Below are 25,191 nucleotides of genomic sequence, written 5' to 3'. Positions count from 1 at the left end.
TAAAAAACATATTTGTTGCCTGATACTTACAAAATCCATTACAACAGGAGTCACGAGAAGAGCTTACGATTCGGTAGATGTTGCTATTCCTGAAAATGGGCATTTGTGATTCTGTGTGTTAATGTGTTTGCTGATGGGATAAGCGGTAGCTATGTGAGCACAATCTATGGCTCCAATAAGATTGGGAAATGTCACAAAACTCCTGTTTAGTGCATTGAATATCTTCTTTGGATGTGGAGAAATGTACGTAACAGCGTATTCAGCACCAGGGACAAAATGCTGACTGTGATCTACCAGTGGCTTTAATCCCTCTTTGCTAATTTGCACCTGCTCTTTGGAGGCACAGACATTTTACACAGAATCGACCCACGCTAATTGTGTGACAATAAATTCAGCCGAATACGACATTAACTCCATAATATCCCTGCCCGTGATTGGTCCGATCCGCTCTTACTTGTAGTTAGATAAAGGAGAGAATGCCACCTTGCGCTGACTCACTGAGATGCACACTCTGCTTCCCGGGCCCATGCGACTGTTTGAGCGGAATGTGTCAAATCTGCTCCCCACACCAGCACAAAAGGCTTAGTACATTTGGCCCTAAGTGTCTTCCACAAGCCCCTGGGAGGCAACTGTAGGATTATGATAACAAACCAAGTACACTGCAGGCACACTGCTGCGACTTTAATGATGTCTGCTTTTTTTGAGTGCTCCTCACACATGCATAAAGTATATTATACGTATATTTAGCAATCACATTGTAGCAAATTGCTTTACGTAGGATCTTTTCCCTCACTTTACTGACTATATAATCCTACTTTGTGTTTTGTTGTGTCCACCCACAATTTTAGAGGCACGTCTCAGCCCTGTTCATCACTCAGAACTAGTTTTGTAGAGTTATTTCATCTGTAATAACCTTGTGTTGCTCTCTGATTTTGCAGCTTTCTGAGTTCACATAATGCATCCAGTAGCTTCCACCCACATTGCGCATTAGCCACATGTTAATTTGTGTGGTTGGCAGGCTGGCTAAATGACTAATGGTGGATAGAGCTTATTCCACTGTGCTTAGAATCTTAAACAGCTGTGGAGCAGATAGATTCGCTGCGGGAAGCCTGAGACACACACTTAGTTCTTTCTTGTACTGTCTCTGGTGCACAATTGTGACCAGGAATGGAGAGTGTTTTTGGCCTAAAATGAATTTTTCATATTTGCCCTGCCCTAGCTGCAAATATAAAATACAAATACTCGATGATGCCAGAATGCATGTTGTTGTTTTTCTGTTGTTTTTTTACTTTCTTTGAGAACTGACGGAAGCTATTAGTGAGCAGTCTTCACCCGATAAACATCTGTGAATCGTAATTGTGCTTAAACCTCATTCAGTGGACCATTTTGCATATCTAAATCCATTATTTTGCAGAAAAAACAAGTCACTATTACAACTGCAGAAAATTGCCTGAATTATTATATCAAATCTCATCTATCTAACACCCGGTGTTTGATCTGTGCTCTGACCTTGTCCCCCCTCAGGTGAGAGGCCTTTTAAGTGCTCGCATTGTGGCAAGGCTTTCAACCAGAAGGTGGTGCTGCAGACTCACATGGTGAGACACACCGGAGAGAAACCTCACCTCTGCATGTTCTGTCCTGCTTCGTTCTCTCAGAAGGGGAACCTGCACTCTCACGTCCAGAGAGTTCACTCTGAGGTAAGGGGCCATTCGACCACTTTGTTTGTCTTTGTTGCTTAGAATGGTTCTAGAATCTCACACAATTTACTCACCACCATTACACAGATATTCTGCTAATCAACGGTTTATGGAACAATCAAAATAAAATCTCAAATACATCATTAATAAAAGTTTCACAATCGTTATACTTAGTTATACTTTCTCTCCCAATGGTCCTCTGCTGTGATTACGCAACAATGTCACATTAATTGGCCTCAGAAGTCTAATGCCATCTGTTTTATACAAACCATCTTTGGGGAATTGGAGAAGTCAGTCAAAAAAGCCTGATTCTTCAAACAAGGTGGAATAAAGCATCACTGGAGTGTTGTTGGAAGGAAGAAAAGGTGGTTTGCGCATTCAGATCAATAACCCATCCATATTTGTATATAATTATTTTAAAAAACTCTATCTCAGTGTGAGCAGACCAGTTGAACACATATTTGGAGCTGCCGTTGCCTCATCCCTTGTGTTAAGTGCTTACAACGTACGTAGAGCATTACGATGGAATATTGCATCCGTTTTTGTGGCTTTTGTCAAAAGGCCCGCCAATTCAATTTCCATGTTTATACTTTACCTAATTCAAGCAGAATCATCTTAATCAGGGTGAAACAAGGATTTCTTTTTCCTCCTGTGCTTGTGCATGTTTGTGTCACTCCAAGCTAAGTGCCCTTGATGGGGACAGTTGATTGAATTACCACTGGAAAGCCAAACAGCAGGCCCATTTGAATAATGCATCTAATTTTCACAAGTGTCCTTCACTTTCCACTTCCAGAGCGACTTTGTCCTTATGATTGACTGACTTTATGAATAAATTATGGTCAGATGTTATTTGCAATAGATGTGAGCACTCTTGGTCAAATCTAGTAGTCCGCCATGGGGTGTAGTGTGTAAGCATGTTGAGATGTTGCAGTTTCTACCTTCCCTTCACCTTTGTTAGGCAGTTCCCGGTTAGGCTGGCTTTCACAGTAACCATTAACAAAGGTCAGGACTCAACCGAATGAGTGAACTGGCATCTCCCTTCCTCAGCCTGTGTTCGCTCACAGCCAGGTCTACACAGCCTTCTCCAGGGGAAACAAAGCCAGCTGTGTGACAGTTTTCATTGAAGGTGCTTTGTTCCAGCACCGCTAATCAATTGAGTAAAAACCTTAAAAAGCTGTCTCAGAAGTTTGTAGACACAGCTTTTTTTTTTTACAGTTAACATTTCTCAGCAAGATACAGCTGTTTCACTGCGATATTGTTTTTGTTTTACACGTGTTATGAGTGTGGGAGCGTGGTTTGTGTGATGTGAATGTTAAACATGGGGGCTGTTGCTTCATGAAGACATTTCCATTGTCCAAAATCAACAGAGGACTTCTTCAAAAACCCAAAATGTAGACACGTGAACTTAACCTCCCTCACCCACCTGATCTATGACATTTGAATGTTGTGAGTCAAAAAGGTCATAGATAAGTCTGTGCGTTGACTGCAGAAATGTTCTATTCATATTTATGATTTCCCCGGCATGTTCAGCCTCCATACACTTTGCCACGTCTACCTTTTTCTCCTCACACTGCCTCCCCCCCCCCCCCCCCCTCTTGTGCCTGTGATACTGCTACCACAGGGAAATGTTGTGCTCCACACTAATGTTGACTGCAACACATCACCAAACTTCTTTTCTATGCCCTTACACAGTAACATAAGTACTGCACTTCATATCCACCCTCCACTATAACACCAATGACACAGATTCACTGTCTCATTCTCATTTCCCTTAAGTTCAAACACCTCATTCTCCTCCTCCAGTTCCAGTCTTTTTTGTGGTATACTTGACAATCACAAGTCCACTGTAGAAATGATTACTGTCCTGACAGTTACAATCTTTTCCCATTCCTTTTCATGAGCAGTATAGTTTTTTTCTCTCCAACCCCGATTGCCAATGACGTTATGTTTTTGGTTTTGTTTGTCCGTCTTTCTGTTTGTCTGTCTGTCTGTCTGGAAGCCGAGGAACATAAAACGGATGCATAGCAAAAGTAGCCAAATGTCAGAGGTAATGTCTTCTATGTGTTTCATTTGCTTTTACAGACTAAAGGGGTTCCACTATATCCATGCATGGACTGCAGCTGTGTATTTAAGAAGCTGGGCAGTCTGAATGCACATATCAGCAAGATGCACATTTCAGTCATTGAGGAGCCCTCCAGCACTTCGGTGAGCTTACATTGTGCAAAAAACATTAACACAAACACCACAGGGGTTCAACTTTGTCAGTCCAGCAGCCAATTTAACTATTTTCAGCATTGCCACAGTGCCGTTTAACGCTAATGAGACATTAGATCTCTTATGTATATAACAACTCAAGAAAGGATGTTTTAATGGGGTTTAAATGACAGAGGACAATATTCAAAGTGAGCAACTATTGCTCATTCAGAAGGGTATAAAATATAATGATTGGAAACAGGAACAACTGCAAACTGACAAGGGTATAGTATATGTAAGCAGCACATAACCACTGGTTATCTGTTGGCTAATGGCATTTTAAATTGCTATGAATGGGTTAACATTACCCCTGTATGTCATGGTGTACTGTATATCTTGACGTCAGTGAATCACACATGCTCTCATGTCTCAGCATTTTGTTCAGTATTCCCCAGTGTTCTGCTTTCTATACCTAAGAACATAAAAATCAGTCAGCTACGAAATTATGGCCTAATTATCCTTTATTATTTCTTTAATTTTTTCCCTTACAGGAGGCAGAGACGGCAGGTCAGGCTCCTGGGGGGTCTGAGGGTGGTGAGGGGGTATCAGACGTCATCCAGCAGCTCCTTGAACTGTCTGAACCAGTCAGTGGAGAGACGACGCAGCCCCAACCTCCAGAACCAGCTATTGTCATGGAAACATCAATTAATCAAGACATCCTACAGGTGTGATACACACACACACACACACACACACACACACACACACACACACACACACACACACACACACACACCCCTTTGGCCACTATAACCCCCTCTGAACCATATGGAATGTAATCAGTGCACCATGTGTACATCAGATTAGATGGTTGCAATATAAAGCAACATTGACCATCCTTAGGCTACAGTTGGGAACCCTATGTCTTAATCCCCACCCTTTTTAATGCCTGTGCTAACTAACACATTTGTTGACCTGGGTGGAGGGTTGGATAGAACTTTCTTGATGATAAATATTATCATAGAATAATAGATAATAGAAAATACTGCTGAGTGTGGTTGCGCCTGTAGGTACATACTCTGTGCCAAATGCATAGAGACAAATTAGTTACAGACAAAGTAGTTGTATTAACTAGGGGCAAAACCCTTTTCTTGAAATTTACCTGTTCAAAAAATGATGGACAAAATGTTCACATTCTAGAGGATTCTGCCAATCAACAAAATGCAGTTAGGTGCAGAGATGCAAATCTACACAAAGGGTAGAAATGGTCAGTTTAGATCATAAAGGTTAGTGGTTCAATGAGTGTGAGGAATGAGATCTGATAAAGAGATGAGTAAACAGCACAAACTTTGGAAAATATTTCCATAACTTCATAAAGTTGGTGAGATTATGTTTGGTTGAAAGCAAATGATATGCCCTGTCAGGTTGTTTGCCTTCTGTTTTTGAATGGTTGACAGTGGTGGGAATGAGATCTACCCTGAGGAAATATGGCAGTTTGAAAATTAATTCACCAAAGGAAGCTTCGCAGATGAGCACTGCTGGAGCATTGAATACAACTAAGAGCTTCTGCTCTTCAACACAATTGGCGGTGATTCTCTGAGCTGTGCAATATACCAATTCCTCAGGTCTAGGCTATTGTTTATCTCACATTTTGTCACACGTGCGTTATGTTACTGAAAACTATAGCTCAAATTCTTGTAAACATTTCTCTCTTGGTTGCAATGTTTAGACAGTACATGTATTTAATGACATTACTCTTTTTAATTGTTAAATTGTAGTGTGTTAACAGGTGTGTGCTTTTTCTTCTGCAGCAAGCTTTGGAAAATAGCGGGCTGAGTGTGGTGCAGTCACAGAGTCATTCCACGGCTAGGCAGTCCCAGAACCAGTCCACTGAGGGTGTTACTGCAGACAGCAAGAAAGACCATGGTCCAGACAAAATGCCCAGAGAGAAGAAAAGGAGCATTTTCAAGAAACCTGTACAAATGCCAGGTAGGGTGGATATCATAGAACACTGATGAGGCTTCCTAAAAATGCTGACAATGATAAACACACTTGAAGTTAATGCCAGCTTTAGCTGAAGTTAATGTCAGCTAATAATTTGTTTTCTTGCTACTAACAACATTTGTATTTTTTTAATTTTTACACTATTATTCATTGAAAGGCAAATGATTTGAATATGAAAAACACAATTTTCTGCAGTGTTAACCATCTAATGGGAACAAAATTCCAGGTTCTATCAGGGAGGAAAATGGCATTCGCTGGCACGGCTGTCCATACTGCTCCAAGGAGTTCAAGAAGCCGAGTGACCTGGTTCGCCACATCCGCATCCATACCCATGAGAAGCCTTTCAAGTGCAAACAGTGTTTCAGGGCTTTTGCCGTCAAGAGCACACTCACAGCACACATGAAAACACACACGGGTGTGAAAGCCTTCGAGTGCCAGTACTGCCTGAAGTGCTTCTCCACATCTGGAAGCATGAAGGTACACATGCGGCTGCATACAGGTGAGATGGTCCACAACACACCTGATAAACAGGCAATGATAACTGTGACTTAAATTAACGCGGACCACCTTTTAGTGTTTGATAATGGAGAAACTAGATTATGAACATACTACATATCAACATAATTATCAGCATGTACATGATATGAAAACAGATTTTTCAATGTAGTTCTTTTATATTTGAATATAAATCTTGATCAGATTATTTTTTGTTGCATTCTGCAGTGTGTGTTGTTGTGTGGCTCATTCTGTGGGTAAAAATTACACTCAGTGCTTGGTCCACTTTGACAATTTCCGTCACAACCAATGGCATAACATGGCTTAGTCAATACAGGCATAAAGTTAGGGGGCATGTGTGAGCATTTAGTATAATCGTGTTTGCAGTGTCCTGGTAGCCTCTGTTATTACATTTACAGCTATATGTTTTGAGAAATTGTAAGGTAAGATATAAAAGCTAAACCTAAGCTGATGTAATTATGGTACCCTCATTTGCACTCATATACTGAGTCATTGCTTGTTTGCTGCTCAGAGGCAGTATTAGCACTAAAAAACAGAAACATTGAAGTCATTCTATGCAGGGGAACATAAGTCAGAGTAAAGAAGAACTTCTAATTCTTAACATTATTTATTCATGTATACTAGGGGTACGTCCATTTCCCTGCCCTAACTGTGACAAGATCTTCCGTACATCGGGCCACAGGAAAACGCACATTGCGTCTCACTTCAAAAGCCTACAGCAGAAGAAGCACAAGTTTCCACGGAAAGCCAACAAAGCCAAAGTGTCCAAGAATAACCTCCCTCTTCCTGATATTCCCCTCCAGGAGCCTATCCTGATAACTGATTTTGGTAAGAAAAAGCACAATTGTATGGGCAGGCACATAGTGTGTAATTCCCTTGTAACAGAGTGGAATACAATGTGCTATTACAGATGTTTGCCCTGGATTTTCATTCACATGAGAAGTACAGTCAACTTGTTGGATGTTTACCTTTGATAGGTCTTATACCGTCCCAGAACCCTCGCCTGCCTTTCCAACAGTACCTGGAAGTGGTGGGCAATGACCGGCCTTACAAGTGTCAGTTCTGTAATAAGGCATACAAGAAATCAAGCCACCTGAAGCAGCATGTCAGGTGGGGTTTCCTTAAAACGCTGTTTGTCTGCTTCATCGTTTCACAGTGTTTTTCAACGTTGGCTTCAGATTTCTGTAGAAAATATACTTTTAAGTGATATGGTGTTTCAATATTGCTTGTTTTAAATTTGACAAATATGACTGACCATAATTCTTTAAAGTCAGAAAAAAGAGATCCATCATATTCATGCATCAATCTTGTTATTGATGTATGAAGTAGAACATAATTAAACACAATATGGTTTTATTGAACTATAACTTCTGTTTTTATACAAATTAATATGATGATGTTGATGTGTGATACTGTCACTCAACACTCAAATTATTATTTTGTCCAACTTATCACTGAATGCCAGTTTAATAGAGATTTGTCCTCCTGCCCCAGGTCCCACACAGGAGAAAGGCCCTACAAGTGTGTGCAGTGCAGTCGGGGTTTTGCCTCCTCTGGAGTCCTGAAGGCCCACATCCGGACTCACTCAGGCCTCAAGGCATACAAGTGTCTGATGTGCGACACAACATTCACCACCAGTGGTAGCCTGCGACGCCACATGACTACTCACAGCGACCTACGACCTTACATGTGCCCCTACTGCCAGAAAACATTCAAGTCATCACCGAATTGTAGGAAGCACATGAAGACACACAGGTTTGAGCTTCATTGGCAGTCCTTTACAATAGACGTTGATATTTTGTTAGTGTCATCTTCTGTAAGCAATTATCTGTTTGTGTAATTGTGTGAGTGTTTTCAATTATCTGTTTAAATTGCACTTGTTTATGTGTAACAATTTTGCTGTTGCCGTTATCGGTGTTCATATACAAGTCCAAGTAGAAATATACAAACAAATTTGCAGTATACCACACAAATGTAGTATACAATACTGGTTAAGCTTGTTAATTTAGTAACAGTCTCATTTGAAATCCAAAAGCATGGGAATGAATCTGGAAATGGTGATCACTGCACCTCCACAATTTTAGTAATTGATACATTAAAAAAATACTACTTTTCTCTGCTACATATCATTGGAAAATGAATACCTTTAGATGTTATATTCTGTGTTTATATATATATATATATTACATTACATTCACATTACGAGCATTTGGCAGACGCTTTTATCCAAAGCGACTTACATTACATTACCACCCTACGCAGAGGGGGGAGCAATTGAGGGTTCGGTGCCTTGCTCAGGGGCACCTTGGCAGGGACTCGAACCGGCGACCCTCCAGTTCCCAAGCGGAAGCTCTACCCACTGAGCTACTGCCTCCCACTGCCTATATATTTAGTGCATATTCATATATATATAATCCTAGATTCATCATTAATGGCAATAAAATGTGTTTGTTGTGCAGCTGTCAGTCTACATTTAAATGTACAAAGTCTTTCCTTATATGAACCCTGTCATCCCTTACCAGGTATGAACTGGCCCAGCAGCTGCAGCCTCAGCCAACAGACGACACTCTAGGAACAACCACTGTGGGCCATGATATGCATGTAGAGATAGAGGGAAACTCCCTCCAACAACAACAGGCTACCTCAGCCGAGCAGCAAAGCATGCTGGGACTGAGCCAAACGCAGGTTGTAAACGGAGTCCAACAGGTGACGCTGGAGGCACCCCTAACTGACCAACCACTAGTGCAAGGAGAGGGTAAGAGCTCTTTATGTTGCTTGACCAATGGCCCCTATTGCAGTTGTCTGATATATCAGAGGCCAAACACCAAGGATATGTTGGCCGAAATTCAGTGCTATCCTTTAGCAAACCCATGGACATACAGCCTGTGCTTACTCATTCTTAACGGTGTATTATTGGATTATTATGCAGCTTTCTGTAATGCTCAATTCTTATTGCGGTATTCAGTGGTCAAATATTTTTTTAACAATGGCTACTGAGCTGGATAATAGACCGCTGAACCAGGTACTTGGATTGTTGCTGCATTTGAGTGGTGCTTTATGCCAAATGATAATGTTGTAAAATTCCAACACCATTGGACCATAGCTATAATGCTATGCTTTTGTTTTGACCTATTTTCCACATTGATATATGGGACCCATGTTGTCAATGTATTATCCTTTACATACCCCTCTACAGCCCAAAGTAATACATCACCATTCTAGTGTGTTCATTTTAAAATGATGTAAAACTAAAATTTCTATTCTATTCATTCAGATTAAGAAAAATAGACATAACTGCTTTGGATTTCATTCCTTGTGGGGCAGTTCATTACTCCTGACCTTGACCATCAAACCTTAAAATTGTGTAGACTAAAATTACCCTCAATACAAAGGAAAGATAGAGCTCAAAGGTAAAGAAAGAGAGCCTAGTCCAGCCTTAATTGTTACTAGGCTCCTCAGCCACATGTGGCTCCTGAGTCTTTTGTTTTCAACTCGTGTAGATCCACTGTAGTTTTAGTGCCGCAATAACATTGAATTTATCTTTCATTAATGTGAATTAGATTATCCAGCAGATGGCAGCATGAAGCAGAATTATTGTGTCATGTGCATCATGTAGGTGTATGAGTAGGCTTACGTTTGGAATAGTGTGTCACACATTCTGCAACCTGAATGAACTTATTGGTGTGTTCCATTGAGTTTTTTTGTTGCAACTCACCAGAACTGACACCAACAAACTGACATCAAAAGAAAGCAAAACCTTTTCTTCTTCCATATCCACCAGTGCCACTACCACAGCTTCCCCTTTGCCTGAGTGCTTTCCATATGTAACACAGTTTGTTACACAGATTGCAGTTCTTGTCAACTCTTGCATTTATGCTGTAACTTCTTTTTATCTGAAAATCTCCATCCATCCAAAGTATGAAACTCCATAACTCCACAAACTAACATGTATTCCTTTACATCTGTTTGGTTTTCGGCAGCAGACTCATATGTGAATTCCCAGCATGCCTTGCCTCAGAATATCAGCCAGTTTGAGACGGCAACACTCCCGCAGCCTGCATTTGACCAGCAAACTCTAACGCAAGGTACTCCCACGCAAAACACATTTATATGTTGTTGATGTGTATGTCTCGGTTTCTGTGTGTGTGTGGGTTACATACCTGCAATCTCTTCGCCAATTGGTGAATATTGCTGTGTTGAATTTCAAAATAGACCATTTGTGTGAATCGTGTAGATCCAAAGGGATGAGTATCTGAAGTAGCATATCTGATGTTTTCATAAGCACAGCTGCAATGCATTTGTTTAGGTCAGAGTACCGTCTGCCTCGAACTTGCTTGAGCCTGCTCTATATCAGAGCCAATCAGAATGTGGATCTTCAAAGGGTGCTATGCCTTTCGTCTGAAAGCCCATTATTCTGAAACACCAATGATTTGAAAAGTGTCCCATTGGACTGAAAGCACATAAGTCAGTATCCTGAAAACAAAGGTGCTTTAAAATATACAGTTTGAGTTGTTCAAGTTTATCAACCGCTGGGATAAACAGTTTCAAGAACTTGATAATTGAATAAGCATACACACAATTATTTCTCATATTGCATAAACCCCAAAACAGTTAATTTGTCAATATAAAGTCGGCCATCTGTGAACACATTTGGTATCTGTTTCTCTCCATTCTTCCACTCTGTCTGTTGTATGACTCTCAGTGTAGTCTGGACAAACATATGACTGCTCTTGGATCTCCACCGCATATAATGATGGTTTCCCATCATGCTAGCTGAGTGTGACCAACATTAGGCAGAATGTGGGCTGGCCAAGATTTTAATGGGCATTGGACTGCTCTTGCTGGCTGGTTAGCAAAATGGGACATTTAACATCGCTGTGTTCTTAAGAGGCACTGTAATATGTTGTTATAGCGAGAAGAGAACAGCTTCATCATCTTTCATATATTTATATTGCCCCTAAATTCAATTTCACAAAGTCAGCTTATGGCACTTTTCTGAATAGCAACAGTAATATGAAAATCTGACGACCGATTTTCTTTTCTTCCTGTCTACTACTACATACTCATGAGAATTGATCTTGAAATTGATTGAAATTTTGAACATATTAATTTTGAAATGAGTTTAAAATGTATTGAGACAAAGAATTTGAAAGAAAATCTGAAATAGAATCTGACTGCAAAACAGCAATACGAATTAAGCTTGCTTTAAACATGCCACATTGAATTTGAAGTTTATTTTCCTTTTATTGATTATTTGTAAAGCCAGTATTGCCAGTAATCAACATAATCTATTCTTAAATATTCAACAAAAACTAAAAAATGTGGTCAATATGTGACTCCTTATTTTCTCTTTTCAGGCTTCACCCTTAATGAAGGCTACTCTCAGCCCCAGTTCTCCACCGTCCAGCAGCTGCAGGATTCTAGCACTTTGGAGTCTCAGGCCCTGTCTTCCAGCTATCACCCCCAGAATCTGCTCCACGTTCCCAGTGCTGAGGTGGTGAGTAATGCATGTACTGGTTTGCCATGAGGTTCAGGTTCATTCATATAATACATGTAGTTTAATGTTGACGCTAAGAAAAAGATAGATATTGTGACTTTGCTAGCCATAAACTAAGCCCAACTGTAAAGGTAATACTATGATGTTAGATTTTCTGACTATATCAACGTTAGTTTTAGCAGGTGTGCTTGACAAGAGTGCAGAATTTGGGATAACCAGTTGAAAATTGACACAATTCACCCACTTCCAATTAAACATGTGATATGAATATTCGAAAAAAACTCTTTCTATATTAGGTCCTAAAATGACATTTGCCAAATTATTATAGGTCCATGATTAGAGAACCATTAAGCACACTCAAGACAGTCCTTTTTGTTATATTATTCAGCACTCTGTTTTTAATGATCCGCTCAGAACCCCCGTGGTCTTAGCCCTACTGGCTATTCCTAGAACTTGGCTGGGAAAAACAGATAACCTTTACTGTCAGAGCTCATAAGCTTTAAAAGGCAGAAGCATTTAGGCCATCCAGAGCAGCGGTGTTCCATTAAATGACTTTTCAAATCACATTTATGCAGGGAAGAAACACTTTGGTAAGTTATTTTTGGTTGTTATGGGAAATTTATCTCATATCACACCATAATTGGGACATAATGTCATGTTGGTAGCATCTGTTTGTGCAACTGTCTTTCTGTCTATGTAACATATTCACACAACTGTGTATTTGCACCACATGTTCCCTTCATAGAGTTGATGATTGTATTAGATTATGGAGCAACTTGCTGCATGAATTTGCTTATTAAAGAAACAACAGATTTTCCCGAATTATACTGATTTGGCATTATGATGGGGCAGTAGGGAGCTCTAGCAGCTCTTGTTTTAGTTTTTTTCAAATATGTTCCCTTTAACCTCATCATCCTTGTGAATGCTTTTGTCTATATTAAGACTATATTATTTTGTGGTTTTGTCTTTGTTAATAGACAAATGGACTTCTTCAGCAGAGCAATCAGGGAGAGCTTCAGCTGACTGTTGAGACACAGGACTACCAGGATGACAGTGAGGACAACATCAAGAGAGTTCACAGGTTAACCTCTTTATTATTGAGCTATTTCTTTGAGAAAATGTACAGCAAAGGCACATTTTTTGTTTTCTTCGCAATCCTATAGTACAACATATACTGTAACTATATTCTGTACTATTAGTGGAACACATATCATCGACTGTGATCTTTAGCTCTTTCTGGTAGCATTTTGGGCTTTCGGTGACTATTGTGGATATATGATACAAGTTGTCGGTTGGAAGTTGAAACTTCAACACAGTCTGAGGGCTAGTTTGCTAAAGTTTGTTCAATTTAGTTTCTCATTATGCAATAATCATGTACACATAAAAATGCAATTATCTTGTTAAAATTTGATTAACATTCTAAATATTTACATTACAATTATTTTAGCTTGTTTTATTTGACCTCAAAGTTCATTTTTTCAATGTTAGCCACCAGGTTTTCACTTCACGAGACAAACCACTTGGTATTTATCTCAGAATGGCCAAATCAATTTCAATTTCAATCAATTTCAACCAATTCAATCTAAAGAGTTCTCCTTATGTCTTGTCAAACAGAGATATATATTTTTTCTAAATGCTAAAATATTTTATACTGCAATTTGGTAAACTTCAGGTTGCACAGGAGTAGTTTCAGTCTACTTATTCTACCCTTAAGGCTTAAGGTCTGATTGCTCTGCGGCACTTAGGTCTGATTGGCCTTGGTGCTACAGAGATGATTTTCCATTTGGCAGCTTCTCCATTCTCTGAGCTGGAGCTTGAAAGTTCTATCTAGTGAAAATTAGGTTTTTCGCCATTCTTCTGACCAACACCCATTGTTGCTTGATTGTGCTAGAGCTGGATGAATTTCATCTCAAAGGTCCTTAAAAAAAAATGATGCTCAGGGTACCCTGTACATATACATTATATGCCTATGTTCAGGAAAAACATAAAAACAATGCACTCTAGAATTTTTTGGCAGACACAATAAAAAAATATAGTTTAGTAACAATAGACGAGTAGATTTTATTTAGTGACACAGTTAAGCCGAAAGGTTGCCATCTGCTGCAGTGAGATCTCAAAGAGTTGAATCAGGATCACTATAATGTGTTCAGTCACCGTCCTCATCCTCTGTGTTTAAAAAAAAAACCCCACAGCAATTCTGAAATCTTATTTTCCTTTCCAGGTGCAATTGGTGTAATAAGGGCTTTAAAAAGTTGAGCCATCTGAAGCAGCATGTCCGTTCTCACACTGGGGAGAAACCATACAGATGTCATCTTTGTGGACGCGCTTTTGTGTCAGCTGGAGTGCTTAAGTCCCATCTCAATACACATACCGGTAAGCTTACCCTGTTCTGTCTACAGGTCCTGAAAGATTGCTACATTTCATTCATTTAGAATTAAATGCACAAAAGCTGGTGTGTGACCACTATTAGACATATATCAGGTCTAGAAATCGATTATACCTTGAGTAGTAAAGACACGGTGTGCAGAAGGTATTCTCGGGTATTTGGTCTTATGTACTCAGAGCCTCTGTGGCTCAAACCATGAACTAAAAGCCAATTGTGTAGACTCAACGCTTTAACCTTGAATCATTGCGATTGACTCTATGCTAGTTTTGGCTCTGATTAGTTCTGATTAGTATTAAAAACAGCTTATAACCTTTTAACCATGCAGATATCTAATTTAACCCTGTTGTCTTCTCCTCTTTCACTGACAGGTGTAAAACCTTTTAAGTGTAAAGTTTGCGATGCCTCATTTACCACTAATGGCAGCTTGAACCGTCACATGATCATCCACTACAAGTCTGTCAAATGCTCTATCTGTGATGAGAGCTTCAGGACCAATCTGCTGTGTAAAAAACATATGAAGAAGGAGCACTCTGTGGACAGCCGGAGTAAGGACACCCAGACACATGAAAAACACCCATCTATCACATCATCCGAGTTCCTTATAGACATGGTCATAATGATTGACTACATTTTCAAAAGTTTTGTTCTAGAAGGAGTACTATAGATGCTATGGCAGACAAAACCAAATTTTAAAAAATCTTGATAGATAGCACATCGTGTAACAATATCAGCAAATGTTTAACACTTAATCCTGTCATGTTTCACAAAATTTGACCCCAATTCTTATAGTTATAGGTCTGGATAGTCAAGATGTTGAGGAAGAGGAAGAGGAAGAGGAAGTGGAGGAAGATGGAGATGGAGATGGAGATGGAGAACTCAAGAGCTCAAAGAGGAGAGGCATGGAAATCATCACTTTTACTGAGGAGCAGGCAGCAGAGCTGGCCAAGGATCCAGGTGAAGAGGCCTCTGTGTCGGAGCGGATCCTCGCCCAGTCAGCAGCTGAGAGGGATCGGATCAGTGAGATCAAAGACAAAGCAGTAGAACTGGAGACGGAGCCCAAGTTTGCTAACTGCTGCAACTTTTGCCCCAAGAGCTTCAAAAAACCCAGTGACCTTGTCAGGTAAATACTAACATGTTTTACGCCTCGAGAGACACGAGGTCAGCCTGCCATAGTCTTAATCGGGGTGGAGAACCTCCGGCCCGTTTTTGATCCGGCCCATGAAACACTCTTTCGATGATGTCATATAAATAATTATACTGTGATTACAATCCGACCGACAGACCGCGAGCGCAAATTTCAAAGCGCCCCAATGCTTACCAATATGCTGTGTTTTTTTTTTGTTTCAATCTTCCGAATTGCAATTGCATTTTCTTGGCAGCTCATGAACATAAGACAGGTGGCACACTGGCTTGGATGAGAGTCATATTCTGTGTTTTCCCATTACTCCATGCAACAGTGAAAAGTTGCAATAGTTTGCTCTCCTGTCCCCTATTCATATCTCCCATCGGTCACTATGCTCATTAATATTTTGTGTTCCTTAATGTCTAGACACATTCGAATACACACTGGAGAAAGACCTTACAAGTGTGATGAATGTGGAAAGACCTTTACAGTGAAATCCACCCTGGACTGCCACGTTAAGACGCATACAGGTCAGCGCTTTATTGTTGTTCCACCGTATTTACTCAGACCCAAATTTTAAAAGAGTGTAACATTTTTGAGAGATGTATTTCATTGTAGATCATGTGGAGAATCCCTGGAGAATCCAGTGACCGTAGTTCCCCAGTAGCTTATTCAACATGAAGTATATGTGTCAAATTTTCAATCAAAGTATTGCACTCTTCTTTGGTGTAAGAGTATAGCCACACATTGTGTTTCATTATTACAGAGCAGTACAGTTAATCTAGCACAGTATGTAGTCGACCACACATACTATGTCTCATCACGAGAAAGTTGCAGTTTGCAAGATTACAAATTGACTAACGAGCAGCCCAGATTGAAGCATTATTAACATTAAAAAATCTTTTTCCACGACACTTTTGTCTTTTCAGGTCAGAAACTGTTCAGCTGTCACATGTGCAATACCTCCTTCTCTACAAAAGGCAGCTTAAAGGTGCACATGCGTCTCCACACAGGCTCCAAGCCCTTCAAATGTCCCTTCTGTGAACTGCGCTTCCGCACGTCAGGGCACCGCAAAACTCACATTCAGTGCCACTACCGACCTATAATTGACGGTCGGAGGTTCAAGAGGTCTGCCACATCAGGACATGCCAGTCAGAATCATGACCCAGGAACTGACCATGCTGTGGCCACAAGCCAAGGTCAACAGCAAACAACTCAAGAGGCCCTGCAACCAGTAGGTCTTCTGCAATCTTCAAACTCTGACCCCAACATTTACCTCCCAGCCAACCAAGTCTTGACCGGGCAGTTCGATCAAAATCTTCTGCAGCAAGGACTCGTGGGCCAGGCCATATTACCTGCTTCTATGTCAGGTAAGGAACCTGGATCATCCAACACAGCCGCACATTTTATTTATTTAGATGCTGTGGTTTATGTACAGGATCATAACAATCGGGGAGACTGAGCAGTTGTTTGGGTCTTATTGTTTTTTGGTGATATAAATGGGTTGAGTAAGGGGCTTTATCACTTTATTACAAGCAGCCTCATGTAGACCTTGTTTTAAATACAGAGTAAGTAAGTAATTTGTCATGTTATGAATGTAACTACAACAGTTCTTACAAAGGTAGAGGTTTAGACTATGACTAATACACACTTCACTTTCTGAATTAGGTGAAAAATTTAAAGGAAAGGTTTCTATTTTTGAAACGTATATATTACGATTTTTAATGCAGTTGTTATAATGCAAGTGGTTTTGAGTCTCGAACAGCATTATTATTACCAGCTCTGATTCCCAATTGGAAAGAAATCAGAATGCATTTTATCCCCCAGACATCCTCATATCCATTAAAACTTCAATCATACAATGACTGAGTTCCAGCGAGCCCTTATCCTTGATATGTTAGGACGACTGTCCAAAACAGCAGCCGTGAAATTAATTTTACCCCCAGCTCATGGAGTATGAGAGCATGTCGGAGGAGGCCAAAAAAGGTTTTCAGTCATTGCTTTTTTCTGTCTCACAGCTCACAATACGTGCCTCTGCCAGTGTTAACACTCATTATTTTGCTTTCAACATTGGGGGATACACTGAATGCATTACCTGCAAACGCCAGGATTTCTCTGGTGTCCCTCTATCTTTTGCTGATTCTAACTCACGGGCATTATAAGCGCTTTCAAATCACTTCACTCTTTCGGCCCTTGTACTGCCCATTGGAGCCTATCCAGCTTAACGGTAATGGCATGGAAATAGCTTAAAAACACAAAGGATCAATTTGGGTAATGCTGACTATGACGAGGTTCCAAAATTGCTTAGTGTAAAATAAAAAAGAATCACATTTCTCTTTAAAAGTTTATGAAACAATAATATTTAAATGTCATAGTCTAACTCTACAGACTGGTCAGTCAAGACGCCAAGATATGTTTTGTGGACTCTAATTAGCCATCCATCATTCTGCTCTGTGCAAAACAGTCCCATCCAGACATCACAGGGACAAAGGCCGGAAGGGACTACTTCGCACAGAGCCGCATGACATGGTTCATATGAATGTCAAAATGTGAACTATTTGTTCTGCCGCTTCTTACAGGGGACCTGACTGTCTCTCTGTCAGATGGTCTGACCACGCTGGAAGGAATCCATTTCCAGTTGACCCCTGCCAACCTGGTGTGTCCCAACGTTCAGATCTCTGGCATCGATCCCAGCAACATCAACAACATCACATTACAGGTGATACACACCTGCTTCTCAGCTTGTGCTTGTGTCTGACCTCGCTAAATATATTGCAGTCACTTTGAACAGAGGGGTTTTTAAACTCATTTTTAGGGGTTTCATAATGTGAATTTATCTATGGAAAATGTCAAAATTGCCCAAAACATGTGGGTAGCTTACAACAGTAACTACTGTACAATTTAGATATGATATGATTCATTGATATGTTAAGTACTTTTCCTGTGAAATGAGAAACATTTGTTGAAGTTATACTTTCTCTTCCAGATCGATCCTGCTGTCCTCCAACAAACCTTACAGCAAGGGGGTCTCCTCTCACAATCCCTGAATGTTGACACTGGTCTCATCTCCACCTCCGGGAACCAGCTCATGTCCACCACTGACCCCTCAGGGTCCACTAATGTGGTCATCCACCCCCTGACGAGCCTGGCCCTACACCCCTCCAGCATTAACCCTGCTCAGGGCACCATGGCCGGCCTCACCGATCAGGATGCTGCAGGCATGTGGTGGCCTTTATTGAGTCCATTTCTAACTAGAAGCACATTGTTGTAAGATGGGTTTCCATTCAAGTTGCCACGTTTGATTATGTATGATGGGGAAAAAACAACATTATTAGATGAAAATACAGTATGCAGTCTACAGCTAATGCACATCCCTGAGATGGCTGAGCAAGGCAAGCCACATCATCAACAATGTCCCTGGGATTTGACAACACGTTTTAAGCACAGGCATAAACTACATGCCAGGTTACAGTACCTGATATTTCATTATGCTGTTGACTTTTGGCCCAGATCATGGCACAGTTAGTACAATTTACTATTATTCAAGGACATACACATACATTGCTTATGAGTTGCTTCTTAGTCCTTGGTTGCATGTTTGAAAGGTTGGACAATTGTATGACTGCTCATGTGTGAGCATTCGGAGCTTATTTCAAGAGACGTGGCCAAGTAGAGAAATGTCTCTGCAAACTAATTGATGTACACTTTCTTTCATCTTCCACAGGTTCTCAGGACCTAAGTAATGTCATTGGTGCATCTGGGCTGGTGGCTGCAGGCTCCAGTGGTCAGGAAATAACCCTGACTATCAACAACTCCAGTCTGACACAAGCTCTGGCCCAGGTTCAGGCCCAAGCTTCAGCTTCTGGTTCTGGATCTGTGGCAGGAAACCACCAGGAGATCACCCTCACTATATCAGGTACAATCTCCTAGATACCACACGTGTCTGTTGAGAAAATGTACAGATATGTAATTGCTAACCATGTCTTCCCCATTTAAAGAAACTGACATAATTACACACAGTGATCAAATAAAAAGACTTTCAAGGAGTCCCAACATATTTTTGCAACAAAAATACATGTTATCCAGCGATAACTCCTGTCTTATTATTTTGATGCAACTTGTTTTCACCAATCTAAATTAAATGCCACCTCATTAGATATTGTGTTTCTTAGTTAAACAATATTGCTAAATGACATCAAGCAAACAATGCCACCCTTGTTGCTGTAATACAATGGTTTATTATTGAAATGAGCATGCACCAGCTATGAGGGCCAAGTCTGTAGGTGCAGAGAAGCTGGAGCAACCCCAGTATGTTTGCCACCCCCAAAATTCCAAACAATGAAAAGAAATGCAATCAGATGGTATGATGGTGTTTAATGCTTCATACCGAGGTTCTGTTGTCATTTTTGGCACACATTCTTTCAGTTATATAATGCATAAGTGGCCGGCCCATGCCATCATATTTGTATGGGCACATCTTACTGTGACATGCCTCTACATAGTGGTACAGTGTGCTCAGTAATCCACAGGTTGAATTTGTAGAGTAAGTAAGACACACACACACACACACACACACACACACACACACACACACACACAGCGCCCTTCTTGATAACTGTTTCAGAACCATAACCCCTGCAATCAAATCTGACTCGATAAACAATAACCCAAGCACAAATTATCGCACTTTGACTGAAAGCCCGCAGGCCACAAAGCTTGTCTCACATTTTGACACCCTAAACTCTATGTTCCATCTTATTTTAGTTTTGTCATGACATAAAGCTCCCCTTTAGCGTGAAGGTTTATTTATGTACTGATCTGAGCGCCACATCTCCCTCTACTTTTCAACTAACAAAAAGTGGAAGTATTTCTGCGGAGGTAACACAGTAAAACACACAGCAAGTCCACAATCCATGCTTTACTAACCAGAGATGGCCTTCAGTCTGACTTGGGGATGGACTTTTATTAGTCCATCCATTATCTATTCAAGTTCTGTGAAACAGGAGGCAGGAGCCAAGAGGCCAACCTCTTCTCTTCTACTATTGTTGTCAAGATCAAGCTGGTTTGTTCTGCATTGTTTTATTTTTGAGTGTTCTTTCAAATGGTGTCTGCTGAAGTGACACTGTAGTGCTTCACTTCCATTGTTCTCTATTAGGAGGTGTGTGAAATCGTCTTCAGACGCACACAAATAAGCCCATGTCAATACAGGGCCCAAGCTGACAATTATTATAATCAGAAAAGATTGCACATCACTCTAGGTTATCATGGTTTGTTTGTGTGTGGGCACACAGATTTCCTCCCTTTTGGCAGTGCATGAAATTCAAATCAAAATGCTGGACCCCTGAACAAAGTTTCTGGTAATTTTGGAGGCGATTTGAGGAATAGTGCTCGCTGTATTGACATGCATAGACACATGCAGTCTCTAATTATAGTAATATAAGTAATATATACAATATTTTGGATCAATGGTTCAGAGATTTAATTTGGTGAAGCAATCCAAATTTTTATTATCTCTTACGTTCCTTTTCCCTCTTTTCGCCGCACCAGGACGCTGTCGTCACGCATCAATGTCCTCAATCCGTCAGTATTTTTATAAGGGCAATGTAGAAGGACGGAGGTGAAACGGTGTGTGAAAGCATTGGGGTTTCTTCCCCACTGTTGCTGGGTTCCCAAATGTGACTGACTGCACACACAAGACCATCAGCAGACGCAGAATTTTTAATAATCTGAATGTGCTGCCCAGAAATGGAGTTAAGCACCTGCACATCTCAACTCTGATTGCGTGTAACTTTCCCACTGATCTTTTGACTACAGGTGTTACTGAAGCACACCAATTATGTCACCAACTCTGAATCAAGCCCATATGTTCAAGTACACCAGTGAACTGGAGGATTAAACCTTCTCTTCCATGAGTCCATGAGGTCTTCCATGAGTCTGGCCAGTGTTTAATTTACACTGTATGGAGCCAAAATACAACGTGAATTTATCTTGTGTCTTTTATATTTAAAAATAGTTCCAAAAAGTTACACAGGAAGATAGCAAGGGAAATATCTTGTGTGATTTGTGTGCACCAGATATATATCCTATAATTGCCAAGAAGCTAAAACATGAAATAAATCCTCCTCAAGTAGGAAAACTGTTCATGCTAGAAGGGGATTTATGGACTCTGACTTCATTTTCTCCTTCACTCCACAGGTCAGGATCTGCTCCCTCAGCACAGCGCTCCCAATGGTGTGGAATTAAATGGCAGCATGAGGCTGACGTCACCACTCAACAGCCAGCCCACCAATGCTACCTTGACTATCACCAGTGACCACCTCCTACCTCAGAGCCCCACCAACACAGGTTAGGAACAGCATACTATACATCTATGTATTTATATAGGTGAGTGTAAACATTATCCTAATGAAAGGCCAATCCCTGGATCTGCTGCTATGACAACAGTCGGTTAATTTGTAAAATGTTTTTTTCTGAAGGCAATTTAAGGTTTCCCCAGTAAGGCACAAAAAACAAAGCCGTAGATATTATCTGGATTAACCCCTTTGTACAGCACTGACAACAGGAGAGTGGAGCCTTATTCGGACGGGACTAGTTCTACAGTAGGAGAAGGGTAATGTAATAATTACAAATTAGCTGAAGTTAGGTAAATGTTAACGGTGTGCATGTTCACATGTGGGTACAGATTATGCTGCATTTGGTTTTATACAATCCCATTCAGTTTTCAGGAAACGTGTCTGTTAAGTAACGACAGGACCTTTGTAATGTATAACGATTTTCACGCGATTAGAGACGTTTTAGCAATCCCAGCAGACCGGTCCATTGTTGCTGTTGTTGCCATCAGTTCCAGAAGTTGGTGATCACTTTAAACTGAAAAAGTTCACCACAGAAAAACGAGCCTGTGACAATATTGACCTCTTAGCTTTTGTTGTGAAATGCAGGTCCTGAAAACGAGTAGTCAGTAATCTGGCAAAAAACAAGCAATTACTGTTGTCCCCGCCTCTTGGCAGTTGGGCACGCTTGGCACACAATGTGTCCGAGGTGCCAGGCTCAAACTGAATGCCAGCAGTTGACACTCATAGCCTTTGCTTTCAAATGCATATGTCTCTGGGCCAAGGTTTAAAAGTATGGCCTTTCTCTTTTCTCTGGAATTGAACCTACAATGTACCTTCAGTGGTTAGACTGTTGTGGACAAGATTGCTATGACTCATTCACATTGCTGTCTGGAGGTCCAATTACAAGGTGCAGCCACCTTATGTATTTCCTGTTGAAGGGAGATGGCCAGACTTAAGGAGACAGCAGTGAAAGCTCCTTTCTCTTGTCTCTAATAATTGTATAGAGAATTGTCACTTGCTGTTCAAATTACAAGACTTGAGAATCTAAATCCCTTCCCCTCTAAACTTCTTACTCACACAGGAACTGACCTGACAGGTTGAGCCTCTGATGCCTACTCTCAAATCTTTTTCTTAAGTTTGAAAGATCTGTGTGGTTGAAATTTAGTTTCTTTACAACTCACAGTTTTATATGTATATGTCATGGATTATATATATACAAATGTGTGCTTCAAAACTCGTACGGCACCTTAAGTTCAATACAATTGTGATTCTTAGAAACACACTAAGCTAAATTAAAAAGGTCGTGCTTCAGGTAGAATGGAGACATGGTTGCGTCTCTTCCTTTTGGTTAATCAGCACTGAATGGGTGAATGGGCTTGGTGCCTTTTGAAATTTTGCATCAATTAATTGAATTAGAATCCTATCACAGGAGTTTTCATAGAGTTGACAGAGAAATAAGGGGCTGAAAGACAGAGGGCCGGGGGTGATGAAGGGAAAAAAGTGGTGCTGTGGTTTGATTCCCACTCTCAGCGACTCTCTGTCTGTCATCATTTAACACATGGACTTGTGATTGTTCCTCCTGGTCCTCCTGTTTTCCTCCCACAGTCCAAACCCATGCAGGTTAAAACTCCAAATTGACTGGATAATGAGTATTATCCAGGCAAATAAACGCTCGACTCCAGCTCCCGAGCCCTTCACAGGATATGCTGTGTGTGTTGTATATGAAATTAGCCTGCACGATGTGTGATGTTGGCGTCAACATTGCGTGTTTTACACATACAGTTGTCATATTAGAAGAAGAGCAATATTCAGGTTTCACAGTTTGCTGACTAACACTAAGCACAAACACACATGTATTTTCCTTTCTGGCTAACGTATCATCACGTCATCAACTGCAACATCCTAGGTTAAAAATGAATGTTTATTGTTCACAGCGTCCGAGCCGGGAGCGATGGTTTATTTTATTCGTCTGAAAGAAGCGGAAAGTATCCTGACACCTGCAGATTTATTTCTCAATTTCATGCCGAGTCTCTGCATTACAAAAATAGCATTTTGTATCATAAAAATGTTCTCTCTCTCTCTCTCTCTCTCTCTCTCTCTCTCTCTCTCTCTCTCTCTCTCTCTCTCTCTCGCGCGCGCTCTTTGTTACGCAACTTCAACTTGATGCTGACTCTAACATTTTCAATTTAAGGCCCACTGTAAGTACTATCCATTTACCACTTACGGACTGGGAATGGATTTTTTAAAGTCGTTTTGAAGCATTTTGCCTAGACAGACCACTGCAATACACAATTTTCTTTTTTTTGTACAAGGTCATACCACTTGCTACAATGCTGTGACCACGACTCTTTGGTTTGAATTGGATGGTTGATAGACATCCAGTGTTCCTTCTGTGTACGTTATTGACACGTTCCCATTAAGCTGTCCAGTCGGTGATAAGAGAGTAAAGGGCTTCTGTCTGGAAAAATCGGCAACTCATATTTGTTTTGTAACATTTTATTGACTTGCTTGTCACCTGGAAGCTTCATCAAATTTCTAATCTCATCTCGTCTCCCTTCATTACGCCCTCTCTCTCAACCCCAGAGGAAACGTTCCCGTGATGTAACAGTGACACACAGAGTATCTCTACTTTTGTTTGATTAGACTGAAGGTTTCACTCTTATCACTCTATATGCAAATACGGTTCAAACTACGCTTTCACAGATCCATGGGCCTATATTGGCATCTCAAATCAGATGTTGACCAAACTGTTTTTAAGCCACCAGACATTCCTCTATGACCAAAGTTAATAAGTTTTTATTGTTGTTTGTCAGGGGACCCGAAGTAATTTAGCTCTCTCTATCTCTCTCTCTTCCTCCCTCCCTCCCCCTCTCCATCATGGGGATTCTTGCATATTGCCAGGAACCGTGTTGTATACCGACTGCAGATAAGAACATTAAACATCCATACCAGTCTAACCCTGCTTTCTCTTTTCACCACCAGTCACCAGCCTGCCACCCAGCACTACCTTATCACATACCGCTGCGTCGCAGAGTTTAGTGATGTCACAAGGAGGCGTGGCCACTGACGGCAGCGTTACCCTGACTCTCGCTGACGCTGAAGGCATGCTGGATGGCGTCACTCTCAATCTCAATACACAGGTGAAGAGCACACGCCAAAGATGCCCTAAATCCAGCTGATCATTAAGCATGTGCTTCCCAATTCCAGCTCGACTTAAAATGTGTGTTCATTTCAAAACTTTCCTTCTTGATAGTTTGTCGCCGACCTCACCATGTCATGTTATTTTTAGGGTCACTCGTATCCTGCAGTGTTGAATGACCCAGGTCTCCCAACAGGACAACAAGCCGGTTCAGGGCAACCGGTTGTACTGGTCAGCCATCATTCTCAAGGCACAAATGGAACAGTCGACAATGGATATACTGTTAGTGTTGTTTTTTGACAAT

At 40.8% G+C, this 25,191-nt stretch overlaps 1 protein-coding gene across 4 annotated transcripts in view; it reads left to right on the top strand.

Annotated features, from left to right (window-relative positions):
• The window catches only part of znf236 (zinc finger protein 236), a 38,577-nt gene that overhangs the window by 6,813 nt on the left and 6,573 nt on the right, over positions 1-25,191 (top strand). The window contains exons 6-28 of one of the 4 annotated variants that reach the window (XM_076150346.1): positions 1,525-1,697; positions 3,780-3,902; positions 4,442-4,615; positions 5,702-5,879; positions 6,121-6,393; positions 7,035-7,238; positions 7,388-7,520; positions 7,905-8,165; positions 8,933-9,165; positions 10,394-10,495; positions 11,768-11,907; positions 12,885-12,988; positions 14,129-14,280; positions 14,662-14,838; positions 15,083-15,413; positions 15,843-15,946; positions 16,346-16,786; positions 17,996-18,135; positions 18,403-18,634; positions 19,141-19,332; positions 21,612-21,761; positions 24,731-24,888; positions 25,038-25,169. In XM_076150346.1, the coding sequence (XP_076006461.1) occupies positions 1,525-1,697; positions 3,780-3,902; positions 4,442-4,615; positions 5,702-5,879; positions 6,121-6,393; positions 7,035-7,238; positions 7,388-7,520; positions 7,905-8,165; positions 8,933-9,165; positions 10,394-10,495; positions 11,768-11,907; positions 12,885-12,988; positions 14,129-14,280; positions 14,662-14,838; positions 15,083-15,413; positions 15,843-15,946; positions 16,346-16,786; positions 17,996-18,135; positions 18,403-18,634; positions 19,141-19,332; positions 21,612-21,761; positions 24,731-24,888; positions 25,038-25,169 (4,307 nt within the window). Of the gene's footprint in view, positions 1-1,524; positions 1,698-3,779; positions 3,903-4,441; positions 4,616-5,701; positions 5,880-6,120; positions 6,394-7,034; positions 7,239-7,387; positions 7,521-7,904; positions 8,166-8,932; positions 9,166-10,390; positions 10,496-11,767; positions 11,917-12,884; positions 12,989-14,128; positions 14,281-14,661; positions 14,839-15,082; positions 15,414-15,842; positions 15,947-16,345; positions 16,787-17,995; positions 18,136-18,402; positions 18,635-19,140; positions 19,333-21,611; positions 21,762-24,730; positions 24,889-25,037; positions 25,170-25,191 lie in introns of all 4 variants that reach the window. The other 3 variants (XM_076150344.1, XM_076150345.1, XM_076150343.1) reach the window with 3 other exon arrangements.

The sequence above is a fragment of the Genypterus blacodes genome, unplaced genomic scaffold (assembly GCF_046128005.1).
Source record: "Genypterus blacodes isolate CSIRO-AG114 ecotype Tasmania unplaced genomic scaffold, CSIRO-AGI_Gbla_v1 ptg000052l_1, whole genome shotgun sequence".
Lineage (NCBI taxonomy): Eukaryota > Metazoa > Chordata > Actinopteri > Ophidiiformes > Ophidiidae > Genypterus > Genypterus blacodes.
This window is presented reverse-complemented; position numbering and strand designations above follow the sequence as displayed.